Source organism: Scyliorhinus torazame, chromosome 14 (genome assembly GCF_047496885.1).
Source record: "Scyliorhinus torazame isolate Kashiwa2021f chromosome 14, sScyTor2.1, whole genome shotgun sequence".
NCBI lineage: Eukaryota > Metazoa > Chordata > Chondrichthyes > Carcharhiniformes > Scyliorhinidae > Scyliorhinus > Scyliorhinus torazame.
In genome coordinates this window covers 64,578,131-64,598,009 of record NC_092720.1, presented here as the reverse complement: position 1 = coordinate 64,598,009, position 19,879 = coordinate 64,578,131, and the positions used below count along the sequence as shown (strand labels likewise).

At 43.3% G+C, this 19,879-nt stretch overlaps 1 protein-coding gene across 5 annotated transcripts in view; it reads left to right on the top strand.

The window, feature by feature from the left end:
* Positions 1-19,879, top strand: part of opa1 (OPA1 mitochondrial dynamin like GTPase) — a 141,583-nt gene that overhangs the window by 86,587 nt on the left and 35,117 nt on the right. For all 5 annotated transcript variants that reach the window (XM_072474308.1, XM_072474306.1, XM_072474307.1 and 2 more), the window contains 3 exons: positions 5,062-5,202; positions 17,096-17,212; positions 18,585-18,678. In XM_072474308.1, coding sequence (XP_072330409.1) covers positions 5,062-5,202; positions 17,096-17,212; positions 18,585-18,678 — 352 coding nt within the window. The remainder of the gene's footprint in view (positions 1-5,061; positions 5,203-17,095; positions 17,213-18,584; positions 18,679-19,879) is intronic.

Sequence of the window (19,879 nt, the reverse complement as noted above, 5' to 3'; positions counted from 1 at the left end):
GGAAAAAATGAATTGGGTACTCTAAATTTTTTTTTTTAAACATCGATACTTCTGATATTATGATACGTGGAGTGGGGTTTGTTTTCATTTTCCTTGATGCCATGTTTGGCCAATTCCTCCCTAGATGTTGTGAACAGTCTGCATTGGAACTCAGTTCTTTTGTTCATATTTGAATCAAAGTTGTAATGAGGTCAAGAGTCGACTGAGCATTGGTAAACAAGTTATTGGCACGGATGTGCTGCTTGGCAACACTGCCAATTGCTTTACATGATTAAAGTAGCCTGATGGAAGAATAGTTGGATTTGTCTTGCTTTTTGTTGATCGGGCAATTTTCCAATTTATGAGGCAGATATCTGTATTACAGCTGTACTGGAGCAGCTTGGATAAACAGAGCTAGCTTTGGATCGCAGGTCTTTAGCACAACAGCTGGGATACTGTTAGGGCCGGTAACCTTTGCTATATTTAGTGGGCTCAGCTGTTTCTTGATATCACGTGGAGAAACTCAAATTGGCTTCTGTGATGATACAGCTCTTGGGAGGAGGCCAAGGTGGATCATCCACTTAGCACATCTGGCCGAAGATAGTTGTATACACTTTAACCTTGTCTTTTTCACTGAGCGCCGCCATCATTGAGGGTGTTCATCGTAGTTCATAGTGTCATTTAATTGTCCGCCACCATTTACAACAATGTGGATATGGTAAGACTGCAGAGCTTTGATCAGATCTATTCATTGTGGAATTGGCTGTCTATTGGAAGTGCTTCTGCTGTTCAGTTTGTGTGTAGTCCTGTGTAGCTTCAGGGTGGCACCTGGCACTGTTCCTGGCATTGGTCTCCTAACTCTTCATTGAACTAGAGTTGGTCCGTGGGAATAATGGTAGAGTGAGGGATAGGCCAAGTCATGAGGGCACAGTCTAATGTAATTCTGCTGCTGCACAGCGCATCTTGAATGCTCAGTTTTAAGCTGCTATGAGTATTCTGAATTTGGCGCATTTAGCATGTTATCAGTGTCACAGAACATGATGGAAGATGTCCCTGCAGTGTGAAGATTGGACTTTTCTTCACGAGGGCTATGCAGTTGTCATTCGCATGAACGCTCTTTGTCCACTCCTCCTATCCCTGTAACCTGCACCTCCTGAGAGCAAAAGGGGCAATTTATCATGGGCAATCTTTGGACTGTGAGTGGAAACCGGAGCACATTGAGGAAACCACGCAGCTTTGAGGAGAACGTACAAACTCCTCACTGAGAGTGACCCAAGGCCAGAATTGAACCCGGGTCCCTGGCGCTGTGAGGTAGTGGTGCTAACCACTGTGCCACCCATGGTCATCTGGGTCCGTTCCCTTCCAACGATATACCATTGTGTCACCACCTCTGGTGTCTGTCTTGCTGATGGGACCGTACATACCAGATTTGGGTGTGAGCACAAATTGAATACAGTTCAGCTCCGGTGGGAGGACATTGTCTCCCAAAAGGAGAATCCTGTCCATTGTGTTTAAACCTAAGTTGGTCATGGGATTTGATTGGGATAGGGATGATGTAGTAATGGGAGGAGCCAGATCTGTAACAGTCAGTTTCAAATTCGTTTCTGGAAGCTGTGAGCTGAGCAGGAACTGTTGCAAGGCTGTCCGATTCAGCATAAGCTGACAGACCAGAATCTGCAGGTTGTTTACTGAAAGGATCTCTTTCTTCAAGCAGTCTTTTAAAATAACTCTTTATCCAGCGGCCAGCAAGTAATCCTGTGTTTGCTAACTTTATTTAATAATGGTTTTTGACCTGTGGTGGGTTTGGCTTGATTGGAGGTAAAGGAGGTGTCAGTTGGGATTTAGTGTTTCATTTTATTGTTAAGCATTGTTTAAATGGTAATTGCAAGCTATATTTCTGTGATGTTGGGGTAGCTTAAAACTGTGTTAATAATACATTTTGTTTTAATATCTCATATCCCTATTTGTGAGTGGAATCACTCCTGGAGCAAAGTATCATTTCCTCACAGTTTTACAAATAAAATAAAAAGTTATTGGGTTCCTGACGGTATCCTAGCAAATGTTTGGGTCTGGTCTGGGATCGTAATATCGTTTACTCCTTAACTGCGAGTGCTGGCAGCCTCACTATTATTGTGACTGCAAAATTAAAGCTATGATATAGGAGAGAAGGTTTTGATCCTTAAGAGTGTTTGACCAGATGCTGTATTGACAGGATGATTTGACACCTAAACCGGACTAGAACCAATATCTTCATGGGGAGGTTAATGAGAGTGGTGGGAGGAGATTCAAACAAATATGACCGAAGTATGGAAAAGCAAACAGCAGAAGATGAAGGAATCCATGCTTTTATGTAATGCCTTTAACAAACACAGGACGTCCCAAAATGCTTTCCAGCCAATGATGTACTTTTGAATTGTGGTCACTGCTGTAAGTGTGGGAAATGTGACAGCCAATTTGTGCACAGCAAACTCCCACACAACAGCCAGATAATCCATATTTATGATGTTTATTGAGGGATAGATATTAGCCTGTTTAGGATGCTGTTTAGTCTTACACTTCTTTGAAGTATTGCTATTGGGTCTTTTATGTCTATTGAGAGGACAGGTGGGAACTCTCTTTAATGTCTCATCCAGAAGACTGCAATTAAGTCATAGAGGTTTACAGGATGAGTGTTCTACTTGATTTGTTTTGTGCTTAAGTCCTGGAGTTGAACCCACAATCTCCCGATTCAGGTGAGATTGCTACCAATTGAGTCACAGCTAGCACACAGGTGGGAGGAACTAGTGCACCAAAATTTGGTGAATGGGGGAATTAAATCAACTTTTGAAATCTTTGAAGAGAACTGTAGAGAATTTCCAGGCCAAGTAATTACAACCTAACCAAAAGAAATATAGAAATGGATTTTTCTTTTCAGAGACTATGTTTTCCTGCTGCAACTGAACTGCTACTGGTCCTGCTGAGAACGTCAGCCATGCACTATTTTGGTTCCTTGCCAATGTAAATTTATGCATGGCAGGGAGCCATGTTTCCCCCCCATGACAAACCACACTGATGCCCCCACCACCAGAGCACATCCGGTAAGCTCTGACCCTCTTACCCCTGCGTGTTCCACCACGCCAGGGCCACACTTATGCAACCTTACACCAAAACCCGCCTGGTGAATTTCCTGCTGTGGGGGTTGGAGTTTTGGGCGGCAACTCGTTAATCTTATGTATGCTAATGAGTGATTACCATTTCCCCATCAGTCCGGGGTGGGAGGATCACTGAGGCTGGCAACGGAGCAAGGCAACGGGTTCAAACAATTTTTACGCCCATGCGCCATTTTCCGCTCGTCGGGGTTCCTGATTCGGCGTCGGGCAACATAGAATCCTCGCCATAAACTACAGAAGAAAGCAATGAGGCTTTTTAGAAGTGAGAATAGCTCCACCAGACGAACAGAAATTGTTCAAGAAGACTGCTCACCATCACCTTCTCGAGGGCCATTGGGAACAGACACCAAATGCTGGCCTTGCCAGAGACACCCAGCTCTCATTAAATTAAAAAAAGATTAATAAAATGATAGTTAAGGCAAGTCTAGCTTCAGAAAAATCTGTAGCTAGCAAATGGTTAGAGTGTGTCATTTTCTATGAAGCAGAGTGTAGAATTTTAATAAGTTAGTTGTTTGAAAGAGTTGACGAGAAAAGGATATGGAGGGAAAGCACGTGGATGTATTAGACCAAGCGCCAAGTGGAAAAAATAAGTACAGGTTTGATAAGGCCAAATTACTTGGGTCTGAAAAAGTCCTGAGTTGCCTTATTGAGGGGATGGGACATGGAGCAAAATAACTTGCATTGCACCATAAAACTTTGGGCACTCCATCTGAAGTACTTTATACAGTTTTGGTCATTTGATAGGACAGATGCTACTTTCATTAAGTACAGAAGGGAAAAAACAAGATGATTTCAGATATCAAGATCAGTTATGCTCAGCAAAATATTACATAATTAATAAGAAACTTTGCGACATTTAGTCACAGCAGTCTGCTAAATAGTTGCCAATTTGGGTCCAAGTGGCTCTGAAGAAGAGTCACAGACTCAAAACGTAACTATTCCTCGATTCACAAATGCCGCTGGGCCGGCTGAGCTTTTCCAGCATTTTGCGTTTATATTTGGATCCAAGGCAGCACGGTGGCGCAGTGGGTTAGCCCTGTTGCCTCACGGCACCGAGGTCCCAGGTTCGATCCCAGCTCTGGGCCACTGTCCATGTGGAGTTTGCACATTCTCCCTGTGTTTGCGTGGGTTTCGCCCCCACAACCCAAATATGTGCAGGCTAGGTGGATTGGCCACAATAAATTGCTCCTTAATTGGAAAAAATTAATTGGGTACTCTAAATTAAAAAATATATATATTTGGATCCAAGTCAGTGGCTTGCTTGGTGACATGCTCAAGCCCATGAATCAAACTAATCTCTTCCTGACTAGGGCAAAATAACTAGCAGCTGCTGACATTTCTAGAACTTCCTGTGTGCCTTTGGACTTTTGAGTTACTCTCTTCTTCTGGCATATACAGTGAGCTGTTAAATTGGATTTGTGACATTTAAAAAGACAAAAAGGTTGGATCATAATATGGATCATTTTATTGTAGCATTGAGTTTCTAAAGAGAATGTGTCGGCCCATTCTCCTCCTTGATACTCATTCTGAGTTTGCTAACACCACACTACTAAGTGTTTGATTCCCTTATTTAAAGCAGGCCAGCACTCACTGAATGTATTACAATTGACTAAATTTTAAAGTGTTTTTCCAAAACCTGCAGCGTCAAATTCATGAAGCAGTTGACTTTATTTTAGAGTTACAGAATGTAATTGTTATTTTATTTCACCTTTATTTAGCCAGGTAAATCAATTGAGAACCAATTCTCATTCACATTAACGACTCAAGAGGTTAACGGTGGATGACCTAGCAGTTGGATTATGTAGTATTAAATAAACTGCATTCAGTGCTACACTGTAATGTGAGGTGTCGACTAAGTCATAGATGCAAGTTCTTAATTGATATATATTTCTAGAATTCTGTGACAAATAAAAGCATGCCTCTTTTCCTCTAGCATGTTCGAAATGAAACCAAAAGCGAACTGGAAAGGCTGTTAAAAATCAATGAGGAACATACAGCTTATCTTGCTAACGATGAAGTTACAACAGTTCGTAAAAACCTGGAGGCTAAAAGTGTAGATGTGGACACCATTCTGGTATGTGAGAGTCGCCAAGTTGACTTCTTCAAATATTGCATATAGTTTTTGAATCAAAGAAAATACCAATGAATTGTTTTGTTTGTTTCATGACATGCCAATTGTTATTTAGATAATTGTTATTATGAGGTTGTATCCTTTTTTGAATTGATGGTGATAATTTGAAAGAGCATGCATTCATGAAACATAGAAAATAGCTGCAGGTGGAGGCTATTCAGCCCTTTGAGCTTGCTCTACCATTCATTATGATCATGGCTGATCATCCAACTTAATATCCTGATCCCAGGCATGTCCCATATCCTTTGATTTCCCCCCCCCCCCCCGCCCCAAGTGCTATATCTAATTGCCTCTTTAAAAAATACAAACGTTTTGGCTTCAACTTTCTACGGTAATGAATTCCACAGGCCGACCACTCTCTGGATGAAGGAATCTCTCCTCATATCTGTCCTAAATGGTCTACCCATATCCTTAGATTGTCACCCCTCATTTTGGACATCCCCACCTTCAGGAACATCCTTCTTGCATCTAACCTGTCTAATCCTATTAGAATTTTATAGGTTTCTATGAGATCCCCCCCTCATTCTTCTGAACTTCAGCGAATCTTAACTGACTCAATCTCTCCTCATACATCAGTCTCGTAATCCCAGGAATCAGTCTGGTAAATCTTTGCTGCACTCCCACTAGAGCAAGAACACCCTTCCTCAGATAAGGAGACCAAAACTGCACACATTATTCCAGGTATGGTCTCACCAAGGCCCAGTATAATTGCAGCAAGACACCCCTGTTCCTGTACTCGGATTCTCTCGCTATGAAGGCCAATATACCATTCACTTCATTTAGCGCCTGCTGCATCTGCATGCTCACCTTCAGCGACTGGTACACAACACCCAAGTCTCATTGCACATTTCTCGCCATTCGGATAATAGTCTGCCTTCCTGTTTTTGCGACCACAAGTGGATAACCTTGCATTTATCCAAATTATACCGCATCTATCATTTACTTGCCCACTCACTCAACTTGTCCAAATCACACTGAAGGATTTCTGCATCCTGACAGCTCACCCTCCCACCCAACTGTGTGTCATCTGCAAATTTAGAGATATTGCAGTCTGTTCCCTCATCTAAATCATTAATTTATATTGGGAATAGCTGGGATCACAGCACTGATCCCCGGCGGTACCCCACTCGTCACTGTCTGCCATTTGGAAAAAGACCCTTTAATTCCTATTCTTTGTTTCCTGTCTGCCAACTAGTTAGAACATAGAACATTATAGCGCAGTGCAGGCCCTTCGGCCCTCGATGTTGCGCCGACCTGTGAAACCACTCAAGCCCATCTACACTATTCCCTTATCGTCCATATGTCTATCCAATGACCATTTGAAAGCCCTTAGTGTCGGCGAGTCCACTACTGTTGCAGGCAGGGCATTCCACGCCCTTACTACTCCCTGAGTAAAGAACCTACCTCTGACATCTGTCTTATATCTATCTCCCCTCAATTTAAAGCTATGTCCCCTCATGCCAGACATCACCATCCGAGGAAAAAGGCTCTCACTGTCCACCCTATCCAATCCTCTGATCATCTTGTATGCCTCAATTAAGTCACCTCTTAACCTTCTTCTCTCCAACGAAAACAGCCTCAAGTCCCTCAGCCTTTCCTCATAAGATCTTCCCTCCATACAGGGGCTGTTTAGCACAGGGCTAAATCACTGGCTTTGAAAGCAGACCAAGGCAGGCCAGCAGCACGGTTCAATTCCCGTAACAGCCTCCCCGAACAGGCGCCGGAATGTGGCGAATAGGGGCTTTTCACAGTAACTTCATGGAAGCCTACTTGTGACAATAAGCGATTTTCATTTAATTTCATTTCAACATTCTGGTAAATCTCCTCTGCACCCTTTCCAATGCTTCCACATCCTTCCTATAATGCGGCGACCAGAATTGCACGCAATACTCCAAATGCGGCCGCACCAGAGTTTTGTACAGCTGCAACATGACCTCATGGCTCCGAAACTCAATCCCTCTACCAATAAAAGCTAACACACCGTACGCCTTCTTAACAACCTTCTCAAACTGGGTGGCAACTTTCAGGGATCTATGTACATGGACACCGAGATCGCTCTGCTCATCCACACTGCCAAGAGTCTTACCATTAGCCCAGGACTCTGTCTTCCTGTTATTCCTTCCAAAATGAATCACCTCACACTTTTCTGCATTAAACTCCATTTGCCACCTCTCAGCCCAGCGCTGCATCTTATCTATGTCCCTCTGTAACTTGTAACATCCTTCCCCACTGTCCACAATTCCACTGACTTTAGTGTCATCTGCAAATTTACTCACACACCCTTCTACGCCCTCCTCCAGGTCATTTATAAAAATGACAAACAGCAGTGGCCCCAAAACAGATTCTTGTGGTACACCACTAGTAACTGGACTCCAGTCTGAACACTTCCCATCAACCACCACCCTTTGTCTTCTTCCAGCTAGCCAATTTCTGATCCAAACTGCTAAATCTCCCTGAATCCCATGCTTCCGTATTTTCTGCAGTAGCCTACCGTGGGGAAACTTATCAAACGCTTTACTGAAATCCATATACACCACATCAACTGCTTTACCCTCATCCACCTGTTTGGTCACCTTCTCAAAGAACTCAATAAGGTTTGTGAGGCACAACCTACCCTTCACAAAACCGTGTTGAACATGTCTAATCAAATTATTCCTTTCCAGATGATTATACACCCTATCTCTTATAAACCTTTCCAAAATGTTGCCCACAAAAGAAGTAAGGCTCACTGGTCTATAGTTACCGGGGTCGTCTCTACTTCCCTTCTTGAACAAGGGGGCAACATTTGCTATCCTCCAGTCTTCTGGCACTATTCCTGTAGACAAAAATGACTTAAAGATCAAAGCCAAAGGCTCAGCAATCTCCTCCCTAGCTTCCCAGAGAATTCTAGGATAAATCGCATCCGGCCCAGCGGACTTATCTATTTTCACACTTTCTAGAATTGTTAACACCTCCTCCTTATGAACCTCAAGCCCTTCTAGTCTAGTCGCCTGAATCTCAGTATTCTCCTCGCCAACATTGTCTTTCTCCTGTGTGAATACTGACAAAAAATATTAATTTAGCACCTCTCCTATCTCCTCGGACTCCAAGCACAACTTCCCACTACTGTCCTTGACTAGCCCTACTCTTACCCTAGTCATTTTTTTATTCCTGATATATCTATAGAAAGCTTTAGGGTTATCCTTGATCCTACCTGCCTAAGACTTCTCATGTCCCCTCCTGGCTCTTCTTAGCTCACTCTTTAGGTCCTTCCTAGCTAACTTGTAACTCTCGAGCACCCTAACTGAACCTTCATGTCTCATTTTTACATAAGCCTCCTTCTTCCTCTTGACAAGTGTTTCGACTGCCTTAGTAAACCACGGTTCCCTTGCTCGACCACTTCCTCCCTGCCTGACAGGTACATACTTATCAAGGACACGCAGTAGCTGTTCCTTGAACAAGCTCCACATTTCCATTGTGCCTATCCCCTGCAGTTTCCCTCTCCATCCGATGCATCCTAAGTCTTGCCTCATCGCATCATAATTGCCTTTCCCCCAGATATAACTCTTGCCCTGCGGTATATACCTATCCCTTTCCATCACTAAAGTAAACGTAATGGAATGGTGGTCACTATCACCAAAGTGCTCACCTACCTCCAAATCTAACACCTGCCCTGGTTCATTACCCAGTACCAAATCCAATATGGCCTCGCCTCTCGGCCTATCTACATACGGTGTCAGGAAACACTCCTGCACACATTGGTTAAGAACGGACCCATCAAAAGTACTCTAACTATAGCGTTTCCAGTCAATATTTGGAAAGTTAATGTCCCCCATTACAACTACCCTGTTGCTTTCGCTCCTATCCAGAATCATCTTTGCAATCCTTTCCTCTACATCTCTGGAACTTTTCGGAGGCCTATAGAAAACCCCTAACAGGGTGACCTCTCCTTTCCTGTTTCTAACCTCAGCCCATGCTACATCAGTAGACGAGTCCTCATCAAACGTCCTTTCTGCCACCGTAATACTGTCCTTGACAAACAATGCCACCCCTCCCCCTCTTTTACCACCTTCCCTGAGCTTACTGAAATATCTAAACCCCGGCACCTGCAACAACCATTCCTGTCCCTGCTCTATCCATGTCTCCGAAATGGCCACAACATCGAAGTCCCAGGTACCAACCCGTGCCGCAAGTTCACCCACCTTATTCCGGATGCTCCTGGCATTGAAGAAGCCACACTTTAAACCACCTTCCTGCCTGCCGGTACACTCCTGCAACTTTGAAACCTTACTCATGACCTCACTACTCTCAACCTCCTGTATACTGGAGCTACAATTCAGGTTCCCAAGCCCCTGCTGAACTAGTTTAAACCCTCCCGAAGAGCATTAGCAAATTTCCCCCCCAGGATATTGGTACCCCTCTGGTCCAGATGTAGACCATCCCGTTTGTAGAGGTCCCACCGACCCCAGAATGAGCCCCAATTATCCAGAAATCTGAAACCCTCCCTCCTGCACCATCCCTGTAGCCACGTGTTCAACTCCTCTCTTTCCCTATTCCTCGTCTCACTATCATGTGGCACGGGTAACAACCCACAGATAATAAGTCTGTTTGTCCTAGATCTAAGTTTCCACCCTAGCTCCCTGAATTCCTGCCTTCCATCCCTATCCCTTTTCCTACCTATGTCGTTGGTACCTATGTGGACCACGACTTGGGGCTGCTACACCTCCCCCTTAAGGATCCCGAAAACACGATCCGAGATATCACCGCGAGTCTCTCTCGTTCCCACAGAATCTCCTATCAATCCCCCTAACTATGGAGTCACCAATGACTAATGCTCTACTCCTCTCCCCCTTCCCTTCTGAGCAACAGGGACAGACTCTGTGCCAGAGACCTGCACCCCATGGCTTATCCCTGGTAAGTCGTCCCCCCCCAACAGTATCTAAAGCGGTATACTTGTTACTAAGAGGAACGACCACAGGGGATCCCTGTACTGACTGCTTCCTCCCAGCCCCTCTCACCGTCACCCATCTATCTTTATTCTTCGGAGTAACTACATCCCTGAAGCTTCTATCTATGACCACCTCTGCCTCCCGAATGATCCGAAGTTCATCCAGCTCCAGTTCCCTAATGCGGTTTCTGAGGAGCTGGAGATGGGTTCACTTCCCACAGATGAAATCAGCAGGGACACTGACGGCGTCTCTCACCTCAAACATTCTGCAGGAGGAACTGCACTACCTTCCCTGCCATCCCCCCAGATAAAAAAAAGAAAGAAAGAGCTTACCTGTTATTCACTCCCCTTCTCAGCAAGCACTCACTCAGCAACCTCTGCGCCCTGCACGATAACACCTGAGCGAAAATAAATTTGTCAAGCATGATTTGCCCCTCATAAATCCATGCTGACTCAGTCTGATCCTGTCTCTGTTTTCTAAGTGATCTGCTATAAAATCTTTGATAATGGATTCTAGAATTTTCCCCACTACCGATGTCAGGCTGACTGGTCTGTAATTCTCTGTTTCCTCTCAACCCCCCTTTTTAAATAGTGGAATCACATTAGCTACCCTCCAATCTACAGGCGCTATTTTGCAGAATCTATAGAAGCTTGGAAGACGACCACCAATGCATCAACTATTTCTAGAGCCACTAAAGTACTCTGGGATGTAGATTATCAGGCCCAGGGAATTCATCAGCCTTCAATCCCATCAATTTCCCCAATATTTCTTCATCAATATTGATCTCCTGCAGTTCCTCCCTCTCATCATTAATATGCATTTCCTGACATTTCTGGTGTCTTATTTGTGTCCTCATTTGTGAAGACAGAACCAAAAAGTATGTATTTCATTGCTCAGCCTTTCTTTGTCCCCCATTATAAATCATTAATTTATATTGGGAATAGCTGGGATCACAGCACTGATCCCCGGCGGTACCCCACTCGTCACTGTCTGCCATTTGGAAAAAGACCCTTTAATTCCTATTCTTTGTTTCCTGTCTGCCAACTAGTTAGAACATAGAACATTATAGCGCAGTGCAGGCCCTTCGACCCTCGATGTTGCGCCGATGTTAGCACTGCTGCTTACGGCGCTGAGGACCCGGGTTCGATCCCGGCCCCTGGTCACTGTCTGTGTTGAGTTTGCACATTCTCCCCATGTCTGCGTGGGTTTCACCCCCACAACCCAAAGATGTGCATGATTGGCCACACTAAATTGCCCCTTAATTGGGGGGGGAAACCCTCTAAATTTATGAAAACAATTGTCATTTCCTTTATTAAGATTGAGCACCCTAGTCTCAGAATCAACCACGTCACTCTCTATCTTGATGAAAATTCCATCATATTATGGTCGTTCAACCCCAAGGGGTCTTGCACAACAAGATTGCCAATGATTCTGTTCTCCTTACACAATACCCAGTCTAGGATGACCTGTTCTCTCGTTGGTTCCTCAACGTATTGATCCTGAAAACCATTCCGTATACACTCCAGGAATTCCTCCTCTATGGTATTGTGACTAATTTGATTTGCCCAATGTATATGCAGATTAAAATCATCCATATTGACAGATGTTCCTTCATCCAATGCATCTGTAATTTCCTGTTTAATGTCATTCCCAACAGCACCACTACAGTTTGATGGTCTATATACAATGCCGACTAACGTTATTTGCTCCTTGGTGTTTCTCAGCTCGACCCATACAGATTCCACATTGTCAGAGCTAAAATCTTTCCTCACTGTTGCATTAATCTCCTCTTTAACCAGCAATGCAACTCCACCACCTTTTCCTTTTTATCTGTCCTTCCTAAATACTGAATAACCATGGATATTCAGTTCCCATCTGTGACCACCCTGCAGCCATGTCTCCGTAATCCCAATTATATCATACCCGTTTTCATCTATTTGCGTGATGAGTTCATCCATTTTATTGCGAGTGCTGTACGTGTTAAGGCACAAAGCCTTTAAGCTTGTCTTTTTAACATTACTTAACCCACTCCCAATATTTTTCATTGTGGCCCTGTTTAAATTTGGCCCTTGGTTTTTCTGCCTATCACTTTTCTTTATCCCCTTTCTGTCTTTTGTTTTTGTCCTTGTTTCCTCCTCTTCTGACTCCTTGCATAGGTTCCCATCTCCCTGCCCTTTTAGTTTAAACCCTCCCCAGCCACTCTGGCTAATACTCCCCCTAGGACATCAGTCCTGATCCTGTCCAGGTGAAACCCGTCTAGTTTGTACTGGTCCCACCTCCCCAGAACCGGTCCCAATGCCCCAGGATCTGAAATTCTCCTCCTCACACCATCTCTTTAGCCACGTATTTCTCCGATATATCCTGCTATTTCTATTGTGACCAGCACGTGGCACTGGTGGTAATCCTGAGATCACTACCTTTGAGGCCCGACTTCTCAATTTTCTTCCTAACTTTCTATATTTTACTTTTAGGACCCCATCCTTTTTTTTAACCTATGTTGTTTGTACCACGACCATTGGCTGTTTGCCCTCCCACTCCCGAAGGTGTTGTAACCTTTCCGAGACGTACCTGACCCTAGCACCAGGGAGACAACATACCATCCTGGAGTCTCATTTGCGGCCACAGAAACACTCACCTTACAGTTGAATCTCCTATAACTATTGCATTCCCACACTTTTTACTCCTCCCCTCTGCAGCAGAATCAACCCTAATGCAACTAATTTGGCTGTTGCTGCTTTCCCCTGAGAGGTCATTCCCCTCAACAGTATCCAAAGCGGTATATCTGTTTTGCAGGTGAATGACCACAGGAGATTCCTTCTCTGCCTGCCTATCTGTCTTGTTCTGCCTGGTGGTCACCCATTCTTTGCCTGACTGTGGAGTCTGAGCCCATGGTGTAACCACCTCTATATACGCTCTATCCACAACACATACTGTCTCGCGGATGCTCCACAGTGTCGCCAGCTACCACTGCAGCTCCAAATCTTGTTTCTGAAGATAAAATAAGGGTTAGTGTTGGTGTCTGCCAGGTTAACCTTTGTAAGTTGGGGAATCCAAAAGGAGGACCCCAGTTTAATGGTCCAATCATTAGAAATCAGGCGCTTGAAATATCCCAGCGCATAAGTAGTGAACAGGGGTGGTGCTGATGCTACTGGTGATAATAGTGACGATGAAGGTGATGCAGAAGGAGCCTCTCTTCCTTCCAGAGAATTTTCAGCCAGTACCGGATTGTTTGATCGCTTGAGAGTTTTGGTCTGCATAATATGAAGTTGGCTGGGTAGATATGCAAACCAATACTTTGACCACTGTCTGTGATTGCTGGAGGGAATTCAACATTCTTAGAACAGTAGGGCTAATTAAGGATTCATGGGATGAGGTTAGAGAATCAACAATAAATGTCTGCTTGGGAAAATGTTTGGCCTGAGGCTATGAATGCTTTCACAGGGTCCCTTAGTGTGGATGCTGAAATAACCAAGCTATTTGAGTTGGCAAAACAAGTTTGAGGGGCGACTAAGATCTGGCCACAGATGAAGTAGAGGAGTTGCTTCCATCTCATCAAGAGGAACTTTTTACAGAAGACTTGGTGGAACTGATGAAATTAAATTAATTTAAACAGTAGCAGAGCCTCAAAGCAAATTTTACACCAAGGTGATGTCAGACATGATGAGATCAACTGAACATTGGAAGAAAATAGATGACACACAATGATGCAAACGTGGAAAGAAGCATTCCTTTTGTAGAATGATTGATAATGTTATTGCTCCTCTGGAGAAAATTGATGAGCAAAAAACTAAGCAGTCAAAATACAGTTTTTTGTTTTTTTTATCCATGTCTTCATCAGCCACTTCACCCGCTCTCCCCACCTCCACTCAGAAGTAACCTTCTGTAAGTGTGACAAATTTTGGTTCTTGTTTTATTTGTATGTGAAGTTTCTCTAGTAAATTTATTAAAAACATAGTTTTTATTTTCTTTGATCTTTGATCCATACCAAATTTTAAGATGAATGGAATTTATCTAACTCCCATTTTAAAGTATATTCACAATGTTGCCATTTGTGAGGTTCCAAGGAAATGTAACTCCTGTGAGCAGTGAAACTTTATTGTATGGAATAAATGCAAGTTATGTTTACGGAAAGAAAGAACTGTGTGGAAATCTTTTTAGTAAGCTGGATATGATGGGATGTTCTTAAACGTAGAAACTTATGGATGGTGATGAATTTGTTAAGTGTGTCCAAGAAGGTTTTTTGGAATAATATGTGGATAGTCCGACTACTAATGGGGCTGTATTCGACCTTGTACTAGGGAACGAGCCTGGCCAGGTCAATCAAAGTTGCAGTGGGAGAACATGTGGCGAACAGTGACCACAATTCCGTAAGCTTTCAAATACTCATGGAAAGGACGAGTGTTGTCCTAGGATTAAGGTGCTAAATTGGGGGGAGGCTAACTACAACTAGATTAGGCAGGATTTAGAGGCTGTTGTTTGGGAGAGGCTGTTTGAGAGTAAATCCACATTTGGCATGTGGGAGTCTTTTAAGGAGCAGTTGATGGGAGTGCAGGACAGGCATGTGCCGGTAAAAAGGAAGGACAGGAAAGGCAGGATTCAGGAACCATGGATGACCAGGGAAATTGAGAATCTTGTCAAAAAGAAAAAAGATGCATACGTGTCGTACAGGCAATTAAAAACAGATAAAGCACTTGAATACAAAAAAAAGTAGAAACGAGCTCAAGCAGGGAGTTAGGAAGGCAAAAAGAGATCACGAAATGTCCTTGGCAGACAGGATTAAGGAGAATCCCAAGGCATTTTATATTTATATTAGGAACAAGAAGGTAGCTAGAGAAAGAGTTTGTCCACTCGAGGACTAAGGAGAGAAATTATGTGTAGAACCAGAAGAAGTAGGTGAGGTCCTTAATGAATATTTTGCATCGGTATTCACAAAGGAGAGGGACACTTTGATTGGTGGTGTCTTAGAGGGATTTGCAAACACTTTAAAACAGGTCGTTATTACAAGGGAGGAAGTGTTAGCTGTGTTAAAAAGCATTAAGATTGACAAATTCCCCAGAGCCAGATGGCATCTGTCCCAGATTACTGAGGAAGACGAGGTGAAATCGCTGGGCCTCTAACAGAAATCTTTGTAAGAAGTCTTACAACACCAAGTTAAAGCCCAACAGGTTTGTTTGGAATCACTAGCATGGTTTTGTACGAGGGAGGTCATGTCCCACTAATTTAATTTAATTTTTTGAGGAGTTGACAAAAATGATTGATGAGGGAAGGGCTGTGGATGTTGTCTACATGGACTTTAATAAAGCATTTGTTAAGGTCCCTCATAGAAGGCTGGTGCAAAAGATTAAATCACATGAGATCAGGGGTGAACTAGTTGGATGGATTCAGAACTGGCTTGACCATAGAAGACAGAGGAAGGGTGTTTTTCCGAATGGAGGTCTGTAACTGGTGGTGTTCCACAAGGATCAGTACTGGGACCTCTGCTCTTTGTAATATATATAAATGACGTAGCGGGTCTGGTTAGACAGTTTGCGGATGATACTAAGAATGCAGGAGTTGCGGATAGTGATAAAGATTGTCAGAGAATACAACAGGATATAGATAGGCTGCAAAATTGAGCAGAGAAATGGCAGATGGAATTTAACCCGGACAAATGCGAGGTGATGCCTTTTGGTAGATCCAATTCAGGTGAAAGCTATAAAATAAATGGCAGAACCATCAGGAGCATAGAGACACAGAGAGATCTGGGCATGCAGGTCCACAGATTCTTAAAAGTGGCAGCACAGGTGGAAATGGTGGTAAAGAAAGCATATGGCATATTGCCTTCATAGGACGGGGTATCGTGGATAAAAGTTTGAAAATTGTTAGTTATATAGAAGGTTGGTTAGACAACATTTGGAATATTGTGTCCAATTCTGGTCACCGCCCTACCAGAAGGACGTGGAGGCTTTGGAGAGAGTACAGAAAAGGTTTACTAGGATGTTGCCTTGTATGGAGGGTATTAGCTATGAGGAGAGATTGAATAAACTGGGATTGTTCTCCCGAGAGAGACGGAGGCTGAGGGGCGACCTGATAGAACATACAGTGCAGAAGGAGGCCATTCGGCCCATCGAGTCTGCACCGACCCTCTCTTCCACCCTATCCCCGTAACCCAATAACCCCTCCTAACCTTTTTGGACACTAAGGGCAATTTAGCATGGCCAATCCACCTAATCGATGGGCCGAATGGCCTCCTTCTGCACTGTAAATTCTATGATAATCTATAAAACCTGCACATCTTTGGACTGTGGGAGGAAACCGGAGGAAACCCACGCAGACACGGGGAGAACGTGCAGACTCCGGACAGACAGTGACCCAGCGGGGAATTAAACCTGGGACCCTGGCGCTGTGAAGCCACAGTGCTATCCACTTGTGCTACCGTGCTGCCCACATGTGCTGCCCACTGTGCTACCGTGCTGCCCACAGAAGTTTATAAAATTATTAGGGGTATAGATAGGTTGAACCGTTGGAGGCTTTTCCCAGGGCAGAAATGACAATTACAAGGGGGCACAAGTTCAAGGTGAGGGGGGCGGGGGATGTTCAGTGGAGATGTGCGAGGGAAACGCTTTACACAGAGGGTGGTGGTGGCCTGGAATGCACTGCCAAGTGAGGTGGTTGAGGCAGATATGTTAGCAACCTTTAAGACTTATCTGGATAGGCACATGAACAGACGGGGTATAGAAGGATACAGGTCATTGGTCTAGATAGGACACGTGATCGGCGCAGGCTTGGAGGGCCAAAGGGCCTGTTCCTGTGCTGCATTGTTCTTTGTTCTTTTGTTCTTATTACAGCCCCTGAAGAACCATGTTGTCTTGTTAGAACATGTCACTGACTTCAATAAATACCTTGACTTAAGTTGTCCTTTTCTCTAGATTAAAGATACTTGGCACCAAGTTTACCGAAAACACTTCTTAAAGAAATCACTGAACCATTGTAATCTTTGCAGAAGAGGTTTCCACTATTACCAAAGGCATTTTGTAGATTCTGAGGTATGAAAAGATATGATATGAAAGAAGTACCGAATGTCCTTGAAACAGTCATTTTTATCTTTCTGTAATTTCTCGCTATCTCTATTGTAGATTGCTTCTCAGATGCTGTTTTTTAAAATAGCCGCAATGAGAGTGGATCCACCTTTAGTACCAAACGTAACAAAATAAAAGATTCAATAGAAAACATGAAAACGTCGCAACACTAACTTGTATGGTTTAAAATATACATATATAAAAAAATATATATATATTTAATAGCCATATGGTACTGTGTATTATAGGACATTCCCACACTTACATTCAAAATCTTCAGAAAATATTTAATTATGTTACTCTCAGGACAGATTGTTCTAATTTCAACTGCAGCATAATCCTCAATGCGAATAGAAGGCAGAACTGGCGAAATGTTCATAAAATCCATTGAATATTTTTTACTGAAATGTCCACTATAATGTGGCAAAAATATGTTAATGTTTCAAAGGGTAACAAAATGCGCCAGTATATGCAATGATGTAGGCAGTTCAAAACAAACACAGATCGAAATTCAAAGTTCCATAGAATCGGTCTGCTTTTTAGAACAAATCTTGATTTGTGCATACAATTTGCTGGAAAGCAGTGCATATAGCAGAGTTCAATTTACTCGTGTCCCTGCAGGTATCTCAATTTTTCAGTAATTTCTTAATTAATATTGGGCTGTAACTTCCAGGCTCCACACTGTCGGATTTGGGGTAACCCCCCAAAGATGGGCTGGGGAATCCCACTTGGAAGTTCTCAGGGAAGGGTTTGCATGGCAATTGTCCTGATGTGCTAACTTCCTCTGGGCAATTGAGCTGCACTGTGAACCATCTGAAAAAGCGACTTAAATTGCTAACTTTGGATTGTTCCACCAGGGTTACGCTAATAGTTATTCAGAAAATGTTTGAAAAAATAAAACCTCATAACTTCTTGGTAACTATTTTAAAGACCCAAACCGATCCCCACACTCATACTCCGAGGAGGTTAAGGTTTTTCACTCTCGCCTACATTTAAATTTGCCATCTACTTTACCTAGATGCAGCAAACAACTATAACTTACTCACAAATAGAGACTGAAAAAGCAACCGTAATTTAAAAAGCCGGTGTAGGAAATGGAAATGTTCACACTGGTGCAAATGGGTTTTCTGTTATGAATTTGGGGCAGAGTTATAAGACTGTTGCTCTACATTAGCAATATTGTACCTAACCTGCTTGATATTTGACTGTGAACAGTAGGAATGTTGTTTCATTCTTCAGTATTAAGATCCCTAACTGTAATCACAATTGAAATAAAAGCACGTGATTAAAGGATTGTCAAAATATTGTCTCGTTTCTCATCCTCTCCCATGCTCCACAGCTGGAATGCAATAATGTTATCCTATTCTGGCGCATTCAACGAATGCTGGCTATTACAGCAAACACACTCCGACAACAGCTAATAAATACTGAAGGTGAGTTAAGATCCTGTTTCTGATGAAACCTGCATCGGTAACAGCAATAACCTATTTTTATGTTGAACCTTTAATATAGGGCTTTTCTCACTGGAGCGAAGAAGGCAGAGAGGTGGCTTGATAGAGGTGTACAAGGTGATGATAGGCATGGATAGAGTGGATAGCCAGAGACTTTTCCCCAGGGTGGAATTGGCAGTCACGAGATGACATAATTTTAAGGTGATTGGTGGAAGGTATAGGGGAGATGTCAGAGGTAGGTTCTTTACACCGAGAGTGGTGGGTGTGTGGAATGCACTGCCAGCAGAGGTGGTGGAATCAGAGTCATTAGGGACATTTAAGCGACTCTTAGACAGGCACATGGACTGCAGTAAATTGAAGGGGTGTAGGTTAGGTTGATAAAATGGCCCAAGGCACTTAATGGCAAGCCATGTAAGCTATGAGGTCAGATGAATAAAAGCTTTGTCAAAGAAGCATGTTTTAAGGAACATCTTGAGGAGAGACATAGATGATTAGGAAGGAAATTCTGGAGCTTAGGACATGACAACTGAAGGAATGTCCACCGGTGGTAGAGCAATTGAAATCTGGGATTCTAAAGAGACCAGAATAGAGGGGCATAAATATTTCAGAGGGTGGTGGGCCTGATGGACATGGGAGGGCCAAAGCCATGGAGGAATTTAAAAATCAGGGTGAGAATTTAAAAATCGAGGCGATGTGTAGCTGGGATCCAATATAGACCAACAAACCGAGATGCAGGGTGCATAGGACTTGGTGCAGAGGATAGAGTTTTGGGTGACCTTAGCTTTACGGGGGGCAAAACTTGGGCGATTGGCCAGGACTGCACTGAAATAACTGAGTCTAGAGGTAACAAAGGCGTGGATGAGGAATTAAACAGCAGGTGAGCCAAGGTGGGCAACATTATGGAGATGGAAATTTGCAGTTTTCATGATGGTGTGAATATGTGGTAAGAAGCTCATCTGGTGGTGCATATGACGGTATTGTTACAAACAGTCTGATTCAGCCGCAGACATTTGCAGGGAGAGAGACCAAGTCTGCAGCTAGGGAATGGAGTTCGTATTGAGAGTGAAAACAATGGCTTCGGTCTTTCCAATATTTAATTGGAGGACATTTCTGCTCAACTTGTAATGGAAGTCACTGCTTGTCCTATTTTATTTGAAAATTTAATTGAAAAGGATTTAAGTTT